Genomic DNA, 21,586 nt, shown 5'->3' on the forward strand with positions numbered 1-21,586 from the left:
GACAGCTTATAGACATTTTGGTTGTATCAGATGTTGGACAGTATACGGAAGCATAAGTTTCCGTGAGTTCAGATTTTTGGCCTTGTCGTTTGGCTTCAGCGTAACTAATGTCTTGTGTAAATTTTATTTTGTTGATATTATTTGCTGTTTCCAAATTGGACACTCCTCTGAGAAAGATGAGTGATATCCTTCACAGTTGGTCCATTTTTGAAAGTGCTTTTGCAGTCATCCGTCGTGCGAGTTTTCTCACTACAGTGAGCACATGTAACAGATGATTTACATGCATTGATACCATGACCGTATCTTTGGCATTTAAAGCAGGTCGAGAGCGGCATACAACAACTGGCTCCCAACGGCAACATTGACTACCTCCGGCACCAGATAGCAGACCTCATCAAGCAGTCTCCTAAGCAACGCAGCAACCTGTCACCACAAGAGAGGAAAGCCATCAACGAAAGCTCCGCAACGACAAGAACATCACCATCACCGAGGCAGACAAGGGCAAGGCAGCCGTTATCATGGACACTCCTGATTTCCATGACCTTGTGAACAAAACTCTCAGTGACACTTCGACTTACAAGATCCTGCCCAAAGATCCCACCGCCAAACTTGAACGCCAGCACAAGAAAACTCTCAAGACTCTCCATGACAGCAACCAGATTAATGACACTGTGTATAATAAGTTAAATCCTATCACCTGTCAATCTCCATATGGTCGTGCAACCGTTAAGATTCAAACAACCTGTAAAAACTAGAATCCTTGTGTGTTCCAGAGGGTCTATCTTCTATAACACTGCTTGCCCCTTTGGGGAAGGCAGGTAAATCCTTCATCAGTGATTCCTCTTCCTTTGTGCAAAAACTCTTGGACGCTATGGTCAGCTATGATGTTGTTGACTTGTATGATGTATGTTGTATGATGTTGTTGGATGTTGTCACAAACATCCCTCTTCCTGAAGGTCTTGATGTTCTCCGTGCTAAGTTAACTAGTTGTATTGACACTCTTGACACCAAACTCACCATTGACAGTATCATCAACCTTGTGTCTAGCTGTTCCCAGACCTCGTACTTCACATGGCAGAACAACATCTACCAGCAGATCCATGGCCTACCCATGGGCTCACCTCTCTCTCCGCTGATAACTGAAATCTTCATGACCATCTTTGAAGAATCTGCCCTATCTACATCGCCATTCCAACCGTTATGTTGGTATAGAAAAGTTGATGACACTTTCACTATCCTTGATCCCAACCACAACCCTGCAGAACTCCTTGACCACCTTAACAAACAACATGCCCGCATCCAGTTCACGATGGAAGTAGAAGCCCAACACAAGCTGCCATTCCTAGACGTATCCCTTGACAACTCATCTGAAAGAATCGTTCCCACTGTCTATCGTCTATCATCCACAAATAAAGCAAGGCATAGTCTCCACCCTAGCCAGACGTGCCAAAGCCATCTGTGACCCAGCCCACCTCCAAGACGAAATTGATCACCTCAAGTGAACTTTCATCACCCTCAATGGATACCCTAAACAACTCGTTGACCAAACTATAGCCACAACTCTCCAGCATCAAAACGACCGCCTCCCTAGATCTGAGCCTGCACCCATCCGAGTCAACATTCCATACCAGGGCAAGATAAGTCATCAAATCAGTCGACTCCTCAGTGTTGATGTGACCTTTTATTCTGATAAGACATTGAAAAAACATCCTTAGAACAAATGGAAGAGGTGGCAGTGATCAAACCAACCCCAACCCTAGAGGCTGCATCTACAAGATAAACTGTGATTGCGGCAGCAGCTACATAGGTGAAACCTGCAGACCATTCAACATCAGACTCAAAGAGCACAAAAGTTCAGTAAGAAAATTAGATCTGAAATCGGCCCTCTCTGAACACATCGTCAAATATATAAAAATCACTCCATCAACTGGAATAACACAGAAATCCTGGCTTCCAACATCAGTGATTGGCGAAGAAGGAAGCTTTGGGAAGCAATCAACATCAGAAGATTAAAACCTCAGATCAATAGAGATCAAGGCGTATACCTACCCTCTGCCTGGTGTGTCAACAAGGACTCATAGACTCTCAATCAGCCGGGTAAACAACCATGTACTGTCAAAACATTCCCCCTTTCATCTCCCCTCTGTGATTGTACATACCTAATTACGTTCAAGTTCTTGTATATACATCTTACCGCTCTGGCTTCATGTATACCTATATGTATTCTGCAATGTTACCTATGCTCATTATCCACCTGACGAAGGGACAAGAATTAGCCTTGAAACGTCGTGTTAAAAGAATTAAAGAAGTTGTCATCCATAATGATATATAGCCTGTTTTTATACTATATTGTCTAAATATTGATACATTTCCCACTCTAGGTTTAATTCTAATTGAGATATTGTAGTTGTTTTACTGCCATTCGTTGACGCATTTTTAAAATATACATATATTACATTTAGATTTTAAATGTTGTCATCACGAAATGGCGGAGATCTTGCCAATGTGACGTTAAATATTAACTCACTCACTCACTTGTTACCTTATACTTGTTCCAGTACTGCTGTTGGCTCTGTGTATACCGTCAAAGTGGACATTTCTAGAAACCTAAGTGGAAATTTCCACATTCTGCGTGGGACTTTCTAGTTACAAAGTAGGAATGTCCAGACACAGCATGTTGAAATTTTCAGTTATGATATGGAAAATTCCAGTGAACAGGCATATGGATAAAAAGAAATTGGCATGGCCCTAGTAGGCTTCCGTATGATACAGATGCTGCCGTGTTATATAATCTGGTGCTGGAGCTTTATGACAGCATCACCTGTCACTTCTCACTGTTTGTTCCAGGATGTTGTGCGTAGATGGGTTTCAGTTGTTTGTGAAACAGGATGTTGGGTGTTGTGACTGTGAAATGGTGTCATGTGCGTGTATCGGTTTACTGACAACATACTCGCTGACAGCCGCACGTTTCCACCCGATAAAGGATCTCCTTTGGTAATAAGTGTTTTATATGGAATTATATACGGGTTAGAAGGACATGGAAGCTTGATAAGAAATATACCTAGTTCCTTAAATGTTCGCCTTTCACTTACTGGACGTAAGAGGGCTGGTGGTGTTGGGAGTACGTTAGTTGTCCTAGCAATATGGATGCATTCTTGGTATTCTTTTTTAAATAGATGTTTTAGGTTAGAATTAGAATTTCTGTTGTTATTGGTCATGGTATGGAGGCAAAACTTACTGGGATTTCAATCAGAACTAGGTTTCTAAATTTAACTGCGTGTCTCAAATTACACTTTTGCTGAACCAGGATTGAAGGTCTTCATTGGGATCGATTTTATCGTGGTATGATGAGATGAAATATTTGACCCAGCTGTCACCCGGGTATTCATGTCCCCTTGGATCAAGGCTAGGACGAGCACGGGGCGTTACTGCCCTGTCAGAGATCAGTGGTTTTGCTTTGATGAGGAGGATACAGATACAGAAAATCTGTTGAACACTGTATGTTTTTAGCATGCGTTTTTGACATTATTCTCTTGTGACACATGTAAACAAATATATATCTGTGATAGCATAGCTGCTTTCCTGTCCTTCGTTGACAGGTTGTTGTACTTTACGTATAATTATTATTAATACATAAGTAACTTGATATTGCCACAGTATTCCTGAAATACTGCCGATGTGACTTGAGTCTGGTTCAAACATATTTTATTCACAATGTGAAAAGGATTAGGGACACGTTCTTTCAACTTTTTCCCTTCTCCAAAGATATTTACAATCACTTATTGCATCACAAGAAGTTATTAGAAACAGTGAGTGAGTGAGTTAATATTTAACGTCACGTCGGCAATATTGTAGCCATATCGTGACGAGAACATTCGTGACACAAAAAGGAATATATATGCATATTATGAAGAACCTGTCGACGAAGGACAGTAAAACCACTAGACTATCACAGTTAGTACTTAAAACTAGCCTAGAAACTTAAAAACTAATATTGTCACTATTTGGACAGTACAATATAAAAATAGGCCGTAGATTGCCAACAGCAGAAGGTAGATCACCATACTAGGGACCATGGGGACTTACAGTACTTCAGCTACCTGGTCAGCTACCGCTGGCGACTGTATGCAAGATCAGCCACAATTTAAAATGACACATATTCTACGACTAAAAAGTGGAAGATTAAATCGGACTTCAAGTGTTTTGGGACTCACGTACCCTGTCAGGAAGACAATAATTTTACGGTACTTCAACCCCCTTCGAGGATAAAGCCACGAACACTCTTAGTTGCTAATTCAACTTCCAATCATAAAATATTTATCGATTTACGAGTCATGCATCAGGTCTAATTCTTTTCAAAACGCAATGATTAAATGATCACTAACATTACTAAAAAGATCCTTCATAGTTCTTGATTTAAAAACGTTATCCCTTGTGAAGGAATATTCAACACAGACAAGCAAGACATGTTTAACTATAATTCTTTCATCACAAGGGCTACACAACGGAGGATCTTCACCTTTAAGCGAATATTCATGTGTATATCGTGTGTGGCCAATACGACATCGTCGCATGATGACCTCTTCAAATCTGGGTTGGGAACCCAAGTATGTGTAACCAATGTAGGGTTTTATGACCCACCTCCTCTGCATCAGTTCACGTATGAAAGACCCATTGATAGCTTCATAATCAGTGTATGGAATAAGAAGTGGCGTCATAGATTTGTTGAGTGCTGCTTTAGCAGGAAGGTCAGCCAATGTGTTCCCAGAAATGCCAACGTGGCTGGGTAACCAACAAAAGAGGATGTCGTATTGGCCAGTAGCAAGATCATTATACAATTCAATAATTTCTATTAAACGTGGATGTTTACAAGAAATATTTTAATAGCCTGAAGGCAAGAAAGAGAGTCTGATTAGATTATATATTGTTTACGTTTAGGGTGTCTTTGAATATATCTGAGAGCTGTTAATATTGCGTTTGCATCTGCAGTAAAATTAGAGCTGTTATCTGGAATTCTAGAAGATATTGTTGTGGATCCAATGTCAGTGGAACAAAGCTACTGCACCACCGTCCTTGGATCCATCTGTAACTAAGGGTTTGTAATTGCTATATTTCGTTTGTAACTGATTATATTGTCGTTTATATTGTAATTCATTAGTTTTGGAATTTTTAAATGAGGTTAATGATGGGTCGACTTGTGGTCTAATCAACTGCCAAGAAGGAGAAGAGAGGAGACGGGAGGGAGCTATGTTTTCCAGTTTAATGCCGGCCGAAGAAAGAAAGGGTTTAATTCTGTGCCCAAGAGGTGGAACAAGAGAAGACTTCTTGTCATACAAATCCTTATAAAGTGGATTGAACACACAGTTATATGCAGAGTTAGATTCATTACAATATAATTAAGTAATGTACTGTAAGGATAATTTTATATGTGCAAGAGATGGTTCATCGGCCTCAACGTAAAGACTTTCAGTAGGGAAAGTCCGGAAAGATCCAAGACAAAGTCTTAAACCTTGGTGGTGTACAGAATCAAGACATTTAAGGTTGCTTTTGCAGGCTCCACCATATACGATGTAGCTGTAATCAAGTTTCGAATGGACCAGTGATCGATAAAGTTGCAGGAGGGTAGCTTGGTCCCCTCCCCACTTATAATTAGAAATGACTTCCAACAAGTCAAGTGCCTTTAGGCATTTAGTTTTAAGGGATTTGATATGGGGGAGAAACGTTAAATGTGAGTCAAAAATCAATTCCAAGAACTTGGCCTCTTTTACAACTTTAATAGCACTGCCAGTGAGAAACAGCTCAGGGTCTTTATATCGTTTATATCGTCTACAGAAATGTATACCATTAGTTTTCGATTTAGGAAATCTGAAACCGTTCTGAAGACACCATTTATTAATTTCGTTTAAACACAACTGCAGTTGCCTCTCAATAGTATGCATATTTTTACCACGACAAGAAATATTAAAATCATCCACAAAAAGTGATCCGTCAATTGAATCATTTAAAACTTTTGATAAACTGTTGATTTTAATGCCAAATAAAGTAACAGACAAAATACTCCCTTGTGAAACACCCTGATCCTGATTATAATAATCAGACAGGGCAGAACCTACTCGGACTTGAGACGGTCATTTAAAAAAGTTGGATATAAATTGAAGCAATCGGCCTCGCAATCCAAAATCATGTACATCTTTTAAAATGCCGTGTTTTCATGAAGTATCATATGCTTTTTCTAAATCAAAAAAAGATAGACACTGCATGTTGTTTATTAATTATGGCATTCTTACCAAAAGATTTGAAACGCACTAGATGATCGATAGTACTTTTTACGGAAACCACATTGTATATCTGATATGAGGTTATTGGTTTCCAAGTACCAAACAAGTCGATTATTTATCATGCGTTCCATGATCTTGCAAACGCAGCTAGTTAGTGAAATGAGCCTGTAATTGGAAGGATCAGTATGATCACGTCCAGCTCGGTTTGGGGATGTGAACAACTATAGCATCACGCCATGACGAAGGGAAAGTTCCAGTTGTCCAAATATGTAAGAGTGTCTCCAAACATGATTCCGGTAAGTGTTTCAAGAGTTAATAATGGATGTTATCAGCTCCAGAAGCAGTGTCGTGAGTCTGATAAAGAGCAGTATGGAGCTAATCAATAGAACATATCTCATTGTAATCTTGTCCATTATCTGAATTGAAATTAATAGATTTCTTTTCGTGCTGTTTTTGGTACTTTTGGAATTTAGAGTCATAATTGGATGAAGAAGAATATTTTGCTTATTTTCAATTTCGGTTTTACCCAGTTAACAACTGGTTTCCGTCTTTAAGATGGTGAATGCTACATTTGGAACCCTTCCCTTTGATTTTTTGGATCATATTCCAGACCTTAGATATTGGCGTACGCAAATTAATATTTGTTACATAATTTTCCCAAGATTGACGTTTACTTTGTTTAATAGTACGCCTTGCTTTAGCATTTAAAATTTTAAATCTGTTCAAATTATGCACCAAGGGGTGTCTACGGAAACAGTGCTCTGCCTTTTTCCGTTCTTTTCTAGCTTGTTTGCATGTATCGTTAAACCATGGTTTTCGAATATGTGAAATTGAAGAGGACCTTGGTATACACTCATCAGCAATGAGAGTTACTTCATCAGAGAAACTTTTTATGGCATCAGAAACATTATTGAAAGTTTCCGGTTTGTCAACACACAGCGTCTTGCCTTTTTGAAATTCCATCTCGATGATGGAGGAACATCAGATGGGGTTACAGGTGTTAGTATTGATGGGAAATGGTCACTACCACAGAGGATATCATGGACTGACCATTCAAATTCGTTTAGTAAGTGTGAATCAGTAATTGACATGTCAAGGGCTGAATATGTTCCTGTGTCAGGATGTAAGTATGTATTGGAACCATCATTGAAAATGCATAAATCGTTATTTGAAATAAAATCCTCCAGTAATTTACCCTTGGTGTTTGTGGTTGAACCACCCCAGAGTGGGCTGTGGGCATTTAGATCACCCATAATAATACAGGGTTTAGGACGGTCATTGTAATGTGCTTGTATATCAGCTAGTCTCATAACGACTAGTCATATCATCAACCTGCTTGTGTCAAATATTATCGTTATAGAATATATTTTTTCCAAACATTAATATATTTATCTTGACCTAAAATATATCTGTTGGTTTACTCGCGTTACTGATCCCTATTTTTGTAATGGAAGGAGCATGTAAAGGTGATCCACAGGTGGATATTTTTACTTTTCTCAACCAGTCTCTCAACGTTGAACTACCATTAGACGTGCAATGTCAGCAAATGCCATAGCATTGTGAGCTATTATAAGTTATCATGATTGTGTTCACGTGTTTGATTTATCATGTGTCCTAGTTAAATGTCAAACGAGAACGAAGCTTTAAATTCTGGACTGAAAGGATGAGACAGTTAAAATGGAGGCCGACTGGGTACTGTAAACCTTTTTTATTAGTGAACGTACAATGCTTTTGTACACACTAATGAATTCAGCACAAAAATACTGAATTAGACTAAGCGTAGAGGTTACTGTAGACTTGTCGATATTCTATAACAGGTAAACACATGGGCACAGATGTAGTGAATCTGGAGATTGTTTATAATACACTGATACAGAAGTGCACTTGTGGCCTAGAAGTTAAAACATTTCTGTCGCTGACTCCTCTCAGGGGGAAGGCAACATTCGGTCATTATCGCCACTTGAAAGTGTCATGGCGGACTCCGGGACCGGGCGAGAAAACGAGTCGTTAGCACCAGTGACACCTCGACAATACTGTGACCCAAGTGGCACTGATAGAGTGATTTTTGTATACTGTGGATAGATCTTGCTTAATGATGGCATGAGTTTCTGGAGAACTCCAAACTGCGTCGTCTCGTGTGTGCAAACAAGGGAGATAAGTGTTGACGACATGTTGCTATTCAGGACGCTCGTGGTCTAGTTTGACATAGAAAAATATACCTACGGCACGTGACCGGTTTTGACCAATGGGTAGCCGACATTGCTGTGCAAGTCTAGATGATGTACAATATCTACAGTAACTATCAAAACGCTATCTCACGCAAGCAATATGTCCTATGGAGGAAACTTTTGAACGAGGTGGCAAGACACATCTCGCTATTAACGAGATAACAGTACTCAAAAATGTGTACAATTTCTATATCCCTCACTGTTCCTTATCTCTTCAGGGACGATGTCCATATTCGATGCTGGCAGGGATCCTTGTTGTAGAGTATCCCTGATGCTGGTGAGACTGGCAAGTGTATATAAGACTCGTAACGATTTCTTTCGAAATTTTGTATGACTATGTATGTCAGAGATGTAAACATACCCTTCATAGGCAGTGTTTAGGAATTCTTTATGGTGACTTTCTCTCAGCAAACACACCTTATGCAAAATCGTGTGATAAACCGGTAGGGCTTGATTATCCTTTAAACAACACCTGTGATAATCACTGATTTTCAGGGGCCCATTGGATACGTTTTATCTCCTGTGCTTTAACGCCCAATGGGATCTGTTTTGTAGGAGCGTTTTAAGTATCAATGAAGTAATAGTTCTGATATTATGCGAGAACGATTTATCCTTTTATATAAACATCAGCGTTACACAACAACTCGATCCCTCTACTGGAGGAATGACTGAACACGGGGTAGTATTCTTTAGAAATTATTCAATCGTAAACACTCACCCAACAGTTCATATTCTCCTGATGAGAGGCACACACCTCCAAATACCAGTAATAAGCTTAAGAGTCCAAACATCTTGACCACCGTTGTAGGTGTGTTGATTAAAATGATTTACCCCACCTACAACTCACTTAACCAGTTCGCAAAGGGTGAAGCGTTGAACTAAATTTAGTCCGTGGGATTTATAGCGATTGTGGACAAAGGGTCACTGAAGTGTGGAGCATGTCATACATTCCTACATGCCGCCATTGTGGACAATGAAAACTGGACATCGGGGCTATGTGCTGGGGTGGGCCATTGGTGGTGGTTATATTTAGCACCTATTTGACTTGATACGAAGGATTTTTAACATGTGCGAGTATAATGTTACCCATTATACGCTAAATACGTGGAATTGTCATGATACAGATCTCCTATTAACATAATGTTGCGGCCGCTGCAAATGATATTGGACCGCTCACTCTTTAATGACGGGTCACTATCAGTTCTGTTGTCAAGTGACGTCACAATAAAATGTAGCGTCTGATTGTGTTGATACGATTCGAAGAGATTGAAAAGGCGCTTCGTGCACCTACCGATTCTCTTTGGGGCGAAAAATCGGGTATCAATGAAAGTGGCAGCGATTTAGATGAAGAGGCTCTTGATGAACTCCAAATGGAAGGGAAATCAGCAAATACCCCAAAAACGTGGTATAAAAAAAAACTAGCTGGGGGACCAACGCATTCACTGGGGAGCTTTGACGCAAAGCCTAATTTTGTAACAAGTTCGATATAGTAAATCATGAGCCAGAGCCTCGACGTAATATCAACATTGATCTAAAACCTGTCGAAGCAGAAGAACTGGCCAAAATATTAAGAAAAATACCGCACAAAGAAAGCGGAGCTTCCCATCCCTAGCACACTGAGATCACTGAGAGCTGCAGTCCATCTTATTCTAAAAGATCCACCTTTCTCACGTAACATAAACATTATGACTGGTAAAGAATTTACAAATGCAATCAGTATGTTCGAATCTCTTTAGAGATGGAGGGAGGTCTCCCCAGTACAAACCTTGCATTGAGAGAGGAGACATGGACAAACTGTTAGGATATTTTGGAGATTTAGAGAGAGCTGCTCCGACCATTTCTTCAACAGAAGCGCGACGATAATGACAAACACTTTCTTACCTTCACTTCGGCTGAGCAAACAGAGAACGGGCAATATCGTAATCCATCTAATCAGGACTATTCAGATGTCAGAATATACGAGAACGAGTCATCCAAGAATCCAGTCAGTATTTATCGGTTCTACCTGTCACAACTCTGTCCTGACTGCGATGCTCTTTTCTGGATTTCGAGAAATGAGGAGTTTGGTACAACAATGCTCCTTTGGGAAAGAACACCTAGGGCACCATTATGCAAACGATTTCCAAAACGGCTGGTTTATCACAGGTATACAATTGTCATTCAGTCAGAACTTTTACCATCACATACCTGTTTCAGGCAGGTATCGACGTCAAACAAATCTGCAACATCCCGAAGCACATATGCGAGGGATCACTGAAGCATTACATGCCAGGATCCAGAAGCGCACTAAAGAGAGCATCTAGTGACATACGCCTCTGAGTGTTGTCACTCAAGATGCCAGCAAACACTTTGGAAAATGCGAATAGGCCAACCTGTTCACGTGAACGCCGAGTTTCGGTTCAAGAAAATGTTTAAATGACTTACGGCTCATTCGACATTGGCTTTGCGATGGCAGATATTCTGGGGCAAAAGAAGTCAAAGCAACCCGAATTCCCGCTTTAGCGGTAATATTGGCTTCTTGCTGGTGCTAACCTTAACAGCTTCACTATAAACGTTGTTGTTGGACCAAAACCGAACACTGGAATGGCGGCCATAGTTTTGCCATGTTGCAGGCCAAGGTCGAATATCGTCACGCTCTGTTGTGACGTCAATTGTACTGTTCGATGACGTAATTGCATTCGGTCAGTCAACCCTGAAGTTGGTTTTGAGTAAACATATGCCTACATTGTTTCGTTTTTCCTTTCAACAAAAAATCCATGTATTTTAGCAATAATAACGGTAATGCTATTTTTGACAGTTAAAATAGCATTACCTTTATAATATTTCACAACCAGCTGCTTTTCATTTATTTTTTATTTCATAAAATCTGGACCCGTGAAGATCGTGACGATAACAAGTATTAAAATCAATAATTTGATTACGTAAAACCTGTCACCGAAGTACAGTACAAACACTTGACTATCACAGATATGAACATAAAACTACCATATAAAACTAAAACATTGTAATTAATGAAGGTAATACAATGTAAAACACAGGCTACAAATCACCAGCAACTGTCACCAATATGTTGTCACTAGTACCAACCGAAACCGAACCTTATATTCAAATGAAATCAAATATTTATATAGTGCATGTGTGCGTGCGTGCGTACGTACGTGCGTGCGTGGAGACCATGGGTACAGTACATTAACTTCCCGCATAAACTACCACCGCATGTGCCCGGAATCAGATACAATGGTAGCTGTCTAAACCGGCACTCACTGGGATTGAGTGAGTGAGTGAATTTAGTTTTACGCCGCACTCAGCAATATTACAGCTATATGGCGGTGGTCTGTAAATAATCGAGTCTTGACCAGACAATTCAGTGATCAACAACATGAGCATCGATCTGCGCAATTGGGAACCGATGACATGTGTCAACCAAGTCAGCGAGTCTGACCACCCGATCCCATTAGTCGCCTCTTACGACAAGCTGAGTCGCCTTTTTATGGCAAGCATGGGTTGCTGAAGGCCTATTCTACCCCGGGACCTTCACGGGTCACTGGGATTGAAGAAATAATCCAGTTTAGACAATGTGCCGGATTACGGAGCTGATGATATATGTACAAGTCACGGGTTAGACTGAGATTATATGCTGGTGATGACAACTTGCCGGATTGGACAGACTCTGGTTGTGACAGCTTCCAATGTAGTTCACATAATTCAAATCTGATATCACAGAAGAAGGAAATGCTAACATTTAACATAGTCAGCAGTTGAATTACAGAAGTCGTTCCACCACATATTAACGAATCATTTAAAATACACACTCATATACGAGTGCACACCTTCTATATATTAGTGAGAGCTGCTTCTCGAAGAAGAGAGGTTTGAATCAAGTTATGATTAAAGTGGGACTTACGCAGAAATCGAGTTGTCGACCTTGTTTTAAGTGGTAGTTGATGTTCACTCGGGAGTATGGATCCTTCCAGAGGAGCATGAGCTACTGGGGTTCGAATCTCTGTTTAAACAATTTTTTTTTTTAAAAAAAAAACCCTAAAAATCTACACATTTGCAATTGTATACTGGTTTTGTACATTATGATTAGCACACATTTCAAATCTGAATGAAATAGGTGAAGAAATGGATATTTATAAAATATCTACTGCTACACTCGTTACGTGTGAGTAGCGGTAGATTTTTCCAAATTCTGTTTCTATTCGGTTTGTTCTGAAATAACACAAGGTGGTCACGAATGCTGTCCTAACTCAGCCACCCAATTCCAAAGAAACTGAGCGAGTTAATATTTATCGCCATATCGGCAATATTGCAGCCATATCGTGACGAGAACAATTTAATTTATACCAATATTTAAAGCAATAAATTGAAAAGGTAAACACCTGCCATCGAAGGACAGAAATACTAGCCTATCACTGAATGAACATAAAACTAGCATTGAGAGCGAAAACATTGCAATTAAAGAGGACAATACGATATAAAACACGGGCTATAGATCGCCAGCAACTGAAAGAAGATCACCATACTAAGGGTTCATGGGGACCAGAGAGACTGAAAGCAGATATAGGACTAATGTAAGTTGTAGGTGTTGGTAGTGTTTAACGCTCAGTTATATAATAGTATCCCAGTTATACGAGTGATCTCATGTAAGTATAACCAATCCAAACAATCTCAAACTCTTTCCGCAGGGACAGTCACGCCCCAATGCTTGCCCTTGCCCTGACCCAAGAGGCTAAGAATACCTGGTTGACAAAAGATACTAGGTAACATGTTTGAAAATTGTCATACGCCTATAAGTAGTCCTAATGCAGATCCTGTTGCAATCGTGCTGTCACACCCCAAGTGGAATTGTTGTTAGTATGAGTACACAATGCCATTTAGAAATTGGTCAAGTGTAACATAATTCAGTCATATTTGGTATTACACTTTCTTAGTAAAGTACAAATTCTTGTAATATATGTCATATTTGGGATTTCACTTTTCTCAAATTCTTGTACTTTTCCACTTTCTAAATGTCATTTTGTAATCATAGCTTTTGGCCGTGGGACTGGTGCCAGTTTACACTTCAAGTACACAAAGTACGCAGTCTAGACTACTGGTAGTCCGACTTCCATTTTTGTGGAAGGCGCGGTGACTGAGCGGGCTAGGCGGCTGACTTTGAGTGCTGGCAAAGTAACTGCCTGACGCTGAGGCTGCGGGTTCGAATCCCGTATGGGACACAACAAAAACAAGTACTAGAATTTGTACTTGTAAAAGAAAGTGTAATCCCAAATATGACATATGTAACATGTGTGTTTTGGGGAGATACTTCTTCAGTCGTGGATAACATACTAAGTTCAGCAAAAAAAGAAATCTGGAACGACACGCGTTGCAAAATTTATAGTTCTGCAACACAAGGCCAGTGTGTTTATCACAATCAGTGTCAAAGTAACTACCAAAATTTAAATTCTAACATGAAACGTCTGCTAAACCGCACTCATATGAAAATGCAACCATATCGACAGGGCAATGAACACACACCTAACACTGCAAACACTCCTTGTATTCCATAAGCTGAACAGGACAAAAAAGACCAAAACAAATATCAAACTAACCACCCGTACTTCCGATCCCTGCTAGCTACAAATTAGATATGCAACCCTAACGCTCCTTTCAGACTGCCCAATTTCTCGGTCATGACGCATCTTTCCATAAGAAAGTCTTAACTCACTCACTCACTCTTTCAAATAGACAAAAAAATGGCTTTAGGGACCCGTGATGAACTATATATTGTATCGGAAATCGCACGTAAAATCTCCAAAATCATCAGCAGAATGGAACACACCCACATCCTGTTTCCAAGATTCGGAGATATTATATTGATTTATTGTTCATAATTGTCCAGACGTAGTAATGTTATAAACAGATTCCGTAGTCAAAGATTCACGCATGCCTTCTAAGCTGAATGAGTGAGTAAAGACTGATAGTCCCAGACCTTTGAGCCACGGCACGTGTGTGACATACCTAATGGACAGAAGCGAGAAAACCCTTTCAACACACATACCACATATATGCTAATAACAGAGTCGACTGTAAAGTTGTCACGAAATCGTGTGTATTTATCACATCGATGTCGGCTACCCGTTTGTCAAAACCGGTCGTGTGCTAAATTGGACTATGCGCGTCCCCAGCAACAACATGTCATCAACACTTATCTCAATTGTTTGAATTGTTTGTAAAACAAACGTATGATCAAAGGCTCCTGACGATGAATCGTTTCGCATCTGATAATGTCAAGGAAACTGATAAGAAATAAGGGGAAAAACATTGTAACAGTACTGTCAACGCAAATGATCAGAGTTTACGACTTACAAAGGAATATCTAAAAGAAAAGAGTGGGAACGAACATTTCCGGGATTTTGATCAAGCAGCTTTGAATGACTTCTCAGGTTTTCAGATGGACTGACGGATCGAATTACACATTGAACTGTCTAGAGAGTATCACCCAGGTACTCAGTCGTTATTTATAGTCTCAAAGAGGTGGCGTAACCGTTCAAACGCGTAAAGGAAATCGCCGTTTCAGCTACCCGTTTGCTTAATTTGTACACACCATTTATTTTAGACTAGAAAGGCTGCACGGTACAAACGTTTGTACTGAATGCAGTGGCGTGAACCCCAAAAATGTTCACAAGTAAAAATTAGATACGTACCAACCCATTTTGATTGTCTCATTCTTCCAGTCTATACTTAAAGCATTTAGTGAGGGTAAACGTCGACATAAATTCGTTACTATGTGTCCCTGTCACATTCTTCTGTTATATGTAACTTGGACACATGAAAGTGAGTATGTCTTGGTAAGCCTTGAGATACCTAACTTCAGAGGTAGCGGCTTGTGAAGTGACCAGAGCAAGTTTGTGTGCAATACGATGGTGTGGTCGCTTTGTCAGGTACAGCGTCTTGCTTTCCGGAATAAAATGTGCTCCAGGCACCCGTTCAATGAACGTTATCTCCTCTGGTTACACGTGGCATTGGTATTCACACACCAAAGGATTGGTAATACATGACAAGCGGTAGTTGCGTACCATGTTTTTTTACAGTCATTTTACAGGCTCCCATTTACAGGTAAACTTAACAATGGAGACTTTAAGAGTTTATTGCCAATTTGTTTATGGATAATCGAGGCCGGACCCTCCAGCATCCTCACAGCCCATCTGTCTGATCACTGTGACTGTCTTTTGCAGTTTGCAATCCAGGAACATTTGATTTCAGAAACTCCACTTTGACTGTCAAATTTTGTGATTGATAAACCTTTCTTTGCCATGCAGTACACAACCTTTCATGCAGCAGTCACACTTGACGCTTTTTCAGACAAAAAATATTCTCTGTTGCAACAAAGACAGTTTTCATATTTGAAACACTCGCTGTCTTCTTATGATCGTTCCCATCAGCATGTCGTTTCAGCGTGCTTGTTCTGAAATCGAAATTGTTTGCTAGTGTTTAATCCACAATCTACAGTTGCCAGATTTGCTTTCAGCATCATGTGGAAACCATTTATATTGTCTCACCCAAACCTGTTGAAACAGTCTTTGTTTAACGCTATTCTTCGCACTTGAACTGTCATTTTCCGAACGCGTGGTTTCTTCACTGCCTACTTCAACTGCATGTTCGTGTCTTTCATAATGCACATCAGCTTGGATTTCGGCCTGGGTTTCTGATCCAGATGGCGTATCATAATCTAATTTTCTTAAACAAGACCAATTTCTACGTGTTTTTCGATACCGAGACGTCTGCTTCAGCCGCCTTTGTTGCCAGGTCTAAGCAAAGTGCAGTTGCTTCCCTTTATTTACCAACCAATCAATGAGTGAGTGAGTGAGTTCATATTTAACGTCACATCGGCAATATTGCAGCTATATCGTGACGAGAACAATCTTGAAAAAAGGAATTTATGTATATGGTAAAAAACCTGTCGACGAAGGACAGTAAAACAACTAGAGTATCGCAATAAGATTTAAAACTAGCGTGAAAAGTTAAAACTAATATCACTATTCAGACAATACAATATAAAAACAGGCTATATAGATCACCAACAACTGAAGGCAGATCACCATACTAGAGGCCATGGGTACTTACAGTACCTCTGCTACCTCCCATACCTTTGACATCTAAAACATCCCAAAGGATTTGGGATGTACACGTCAACTGAAATACTACAATAACCTGCTTTAACAGACTTCGGAGGATTCGGCGATGAGAAGGAGAACAGATAAGTATTTGCTTGGGTCGTTTCATTGTTTCTGCGGATCGTGAATCTTTTAACATAAAGCACTCCCTGATCTTTCATCTCAGAAACAATATCGAACTCTGACATATCAGCAAACAATCCATCTCTGTCTCCGATTATGCCTTTACTAGTAGTCAGAGTCCTGTGGGCAGTGATAGAGACGGGAATTCCAACAAATACTTCTGTTGACATGAGGTTCTTTGCTTGCTGTTTTCTGCTGCATTCAACCAACAGAGAGCCAACGCAAGCGTCTAATGTTTTTTTACCTCACCTGTAATGCCATGTATACCCTTGGAAATGGCGAAAGGGTTAAGTTTGAGTGGTGTCTTGTCTACAGTTTCTAGAACTAAAAGTCGCTGCCAATAGTCTATTGAGTTGGAAGGTCGTTGGTCGTCATCATCGTTGTCAAGTTGACGTTTATTGCGTTTTGGAGAGGTTTGGTATTCCATAGGTAGTATATAATTATGTTTCATCATTCGAGCTCCCCACCCACCACGGAGTATCACAAAGGACAATGGTAAACACAAGCGGGTCTCCGACTTGCAGCACCAAGGATACTCGGATGATATACTCCAGCAGAAAAACCAAAAGATTTATTCTCCCACCAGATTGGCCCATGAGCCACCGCCTTCTGGGCATAAGACTGTAGGCAAAATTCATGTAAAGAAAATTCAAGTCTAATAATATTCTGAACAAAGGGTGCCAAGACTGGTCGTGTTCCCATGCCCTCAACTACCAGGATCCCCCCCCCCCCCCCCCCCCACCGACACAGGGCCGCAACCAACAGCAAACAGGTTGGTGGACCAAATATCCCCCCGGGTTCACAACGGGGGTGTTGGCGAGCTCTTGGCGTTACCCAGCACCCACCACGACTAGGTGGCTCGCCACGGGTGCCACCAACCTATCAAACATTACCTAACGTTCATGATTCACTTTTCGACCATTGAAATACGATGTGGCATACCCATTAGACTAAACCACATAGACTTGTTCGACGCTCTATATACAAATATATCACATGAAATGATATAATGAAGAAGAACGTATTGGGTTTAAATTTGAACGTGGACAATGTTTGCTCGGATCTTTTATCAAGTGGGATATTGTTCCAGATAAGGGATCCTGTGAGCGGTCAGCAAACGCTTTCGTACGGGAGGAGGGTACATTTAAAAGAGACTTGTCACATAAGCGCAGTGTCATCTGGTCAGCAGGTGGCCGATTATATCTGTTACTTTGTTATGAAGGGACAGAAAAATCAGTAGAAGTACCTTGTACCGTATCCGGTAGCGAGTAGGCTGCAGGTAAAACTCGTGATTCATGTGCATTAAGAAACAGATCCTCAAAGAGGGAAGCACAGTTGGTGCCGGTATCCGCAGATGCCGGCGTCCTGGCGAAATGCTTTATGCCAAATTGTTATCAATGAGTAAGTTCAGGATTTCAATATTGTTTTATCGGTAAGCTTCCATCGATGTTTGCTTTCATGTTTTTACTTCTAAAGATACCGTTTGTCATGTGGGATAGGTGCATGCAATGTTGAAATATCAAATGGTTTGACAAGTAGGGATTCGGTCCGTTTCTGAGAGTATGAATATGTAAGGACCTCCTTTGAGTTTTTGAAAATCCACACGATACTGAGTCCGCTTGTCTCAGAAGCTTTCTGTGATAGGATGGGGCGGTTGGTAAGCCCACGTCACTCTGAAGACAGGGGTTAGATTCCCCATACTGGCACATTTCAGGTGTTCCACGTCGGTCGTGATATTTAACTAAAAGGGCCTTCAAACTAAGCACTGACCTCACTTACCCATTCACTCCTTCCTTGGTAGTATTAAAGATTATGGATAATCTTTGAGACGGGGATTTGGCGGTACATTTGATTCAATCAGCAATATATTTCTCTTTGTACCAGTTAAAAAGAAGAATGGACGTGTCCTTAAGTTTCAAGAGTCAAGCCAGTGTTTAATATGACAACGTTCTGGGTCTTATGTGGCATTATTTGATATGTCACAAATACCAAGGTCTTTGATCAAACAGTTGATATGATATCGATGTTTGAATACAGTGGTAATTCTATCTGAGGACTTGTCAAGGGGAATAACTACAAACTGTTCATGCAAGGCAACCAGACTTTGGACGACTTTAGGTTTATTCCAAATCTATTTCCCTTGTTTTTAGTTTGTGCATTCTGACAATGACAGCACCACGTTAACAGAATCGAATCAGTTGACAGACAAGGAAGGGTCTTATTTTATCGAAGTTTCAGATATATGTTCTAATATTATATTGTTGCACAGACACGTGCCATTGAATATGATTCTTGGCTCAGCTTCAGAGGTATGGGATGGTGGGATAGCGTTCAAAAGAAGTGGCTGTGATTACCCCGGTTGTGAAGCCCATTTTTAGTGACATAGCTTGAATGTTGTTTTTTAAAAAGAAACATGTACTCACTCATTCATTAGTACACACAACGATTTCGTTATACGGTACATGCATTTGTTTTCAATATTTCGCTAGATCAGCAACTTGTTTTACATTTACCAAAATTTGACAAACACTTTGTATATATTTGAAACTATAAACTAAGCCATATTTTGATAATGCTAAAAATAATATACTGATAGTGTACAGCCCCTGTCCTAATGATCAAACAGCAACCTTTCACGTTTTAGGAAAAATGAATTGAAAACACTACAACGGTGACAAAATCCTTTCCGTCACCCCTGTTTGATCTGTATATATTTGTCACCCACTTAAGCATGTTCGCTCTACACGTTTTGAACTTCTACGCAGCTCCCTAGAGTGATTCAGTACGTATATTCCACAGGATAGCCCTCACTTATATCTAATATTTGTCCTGTCTCGTTATTAGGTGTAGTCATTTGTATAACGATGTATATGTATCAATATTGTTTCTTGAAAGTGACAAAAAGGTACCTTCTCGGGCATCATTTTATGTTCTGTTGAAAAAAGTTTTCGCTTCTAGGTATTGTTTTGATGTGTTTTCAGTTTGCTCGCAGCATGAATAAACACGAGTACACGTAAATTTCAATAATCCATGCTCGCTATAAAAGGCGACTTTGTCGGAAGAGGCGACTAACGGGATCGGGTGGTCAGACTCGTAGACTTGATTGACACATGTTATCGGTTCCCAATTGCGCCGATCGATGGTCATGTTGTTGATCACTGGATTGTCTGGTCCAAACTCCATTATTTACAGACCGCCGCCATATTGCTGGAATATTGCTGAGTGCGGCGTAAAACTAAACTCTCCCATTAACTCTGACTGACCTGCCAACATGTTCCTGTTCGACTTGTTTCAACGAGTTCGTTTTTAAGAATTTCTGCCCAAAACATTCTATAGGTTGTCCCTTTTGTAGTTTCATTGTTGCCAAATATTCAGCCTTTGGACTAATGATTGGACTGTAATTAATGTCAAAATCAATACACTTGATATGAAAAGCACTGCAGGATACATTTTGAATAGGCGTGCTTGTAGGAAGGTCATACGCCACGTGGCAGAAGGCCCATCTAAATACAGCAGGAATGATGCATCCTCGTATGGAATGCACCATTGGCTGGGCACTGAGTGAGGGAGTGAGCTACAACTTAACGACACATCGGCAATATCTCAGCCCTATCGTAACGGAAACAATTTACACAACAAACATGAAAACATTTTGAAAAAAACAAAAACCTGTCAACGATGGACAGCAAAAATACTGGAGTATCACATGTATGGATATAAAACTAGCATGAAAAACTAAAATATTTTAATTGAAGAGGACAATACAGTATAAAAAACAGGCTACTAGATTACCAACAACTGAAGATTGGACACAGCTGGACACTGAAGAGTAGCGTAAGCTCATTTGATTAATATATCATCATCAGATGATAGACCAGAAAATCTCTTCAGCCAATAATGTTTATAATCAACTTCTATTTTCTTATCTCGATTGAAAATAATGTTAGATGACAAATTCCGATTACATCTGGGTTCCTTCTGCTGGATATCTACACAAGGTCATACACTATTAAGTGATTGTTTTACAAGATGCATGAGGTACAAAATGGGTTGTATGTTCTGATAACCTTAGGATGTTAAAGCGTCGTACCTGGCTGATTTTACCAGTGAGTTGCATTGTCTAAACCAACACACATACATAAGATTCATCAAACACTCAAACAAAATCTTTGCATCTTAACATTTACCATACACTGCAATCTTATACTAACATCGTATGCCCATTTCTGATAACGCAAGACGCAACTTCATGACAATTCTATTACTTCCACGCACCGACTCCACCCAAGCAGAAGATTAATCTGGAAGGCTTGCTAAAGATTTGCACTTAGGTTTATATAGGTTTATATATAACAACAACATGTTAACTTCGAATACTGAAACAGAATAAATGTACATGTGTGTTATAAACGCCCTTCCAATCTTTGATTAACGATTTGTGTCACTCATCAAAATTACGCAACGACTTGAGCTTTGTGAAACCTAATAATACTTTGCTTTTTTCGGAAATCAGCCACGTTGCAAAGGTATGATATGTTTTAAAAAGGAGTCAGATAGGAACAGAGCATTGAGGCTGGGGATATTGATGACCATGTCTTCCCGTTCTGATATTTCCGATAGGAAGGGTAGTCATCCAAGTATCATCCAAAAGAGCGTCAACTACTGATCCGTTGTAGTCACGCAAAATGAATGACCTGTAAAAAATGAAAGCAACCCAACTTTATTTCCCCAGGTTGCAAAAGGTTTTTAGAAACGCTTCCGCATTATTGTGCCAACAACTGAAGGTAGATCAACAAGA

At 40.0% G+C, this 21,586-nt stretch overlaps 1 protein-coding gene across 1 annotated transcript in view; it reads left to right on the forward strand.

Annotated features, from left to right (window-relative positions):
• The window catches only part of LOC137281159 (uncharacterized), a 39,184-nt gene extending 37,722 nt beyond the window's left edge, over nucleotides 1-1,462 (forward strand). Inside the window, exons 3-4 of the mRNA XM_067812285.1 lie at nucleotides 437-673; nucleotides 1,027-1,462. Coding sequence (XP_067668386.1) covers nucleotides 437-673; nucleotides 1,027-1,462 — 673 coding nt within the window. The remainder of the gene's footprint in view (nucleotides 1-436; nucleotides 674-1,026) is intronic.
• The last annotated feature ends 20,124 nt before the right edge of the window (nucleotides 1,463-21,586 follow it).

The sequence above is a fragment of the Haliotis asinina genome, chromosome 4, assembly GCF_037392515.1.
Source record: "Haliotis asinina isolate JCU_RB_2024 chromosome 4, JCU_Hal_asi_v2, whole genome shotgun sequence".
NCBI classification, from domain to species: Eukaryota; Metazoa; Mollusca; class Gastropoda; order Lepetellida; family Haliotidae; genus Haliotis; species Haliotis asinina.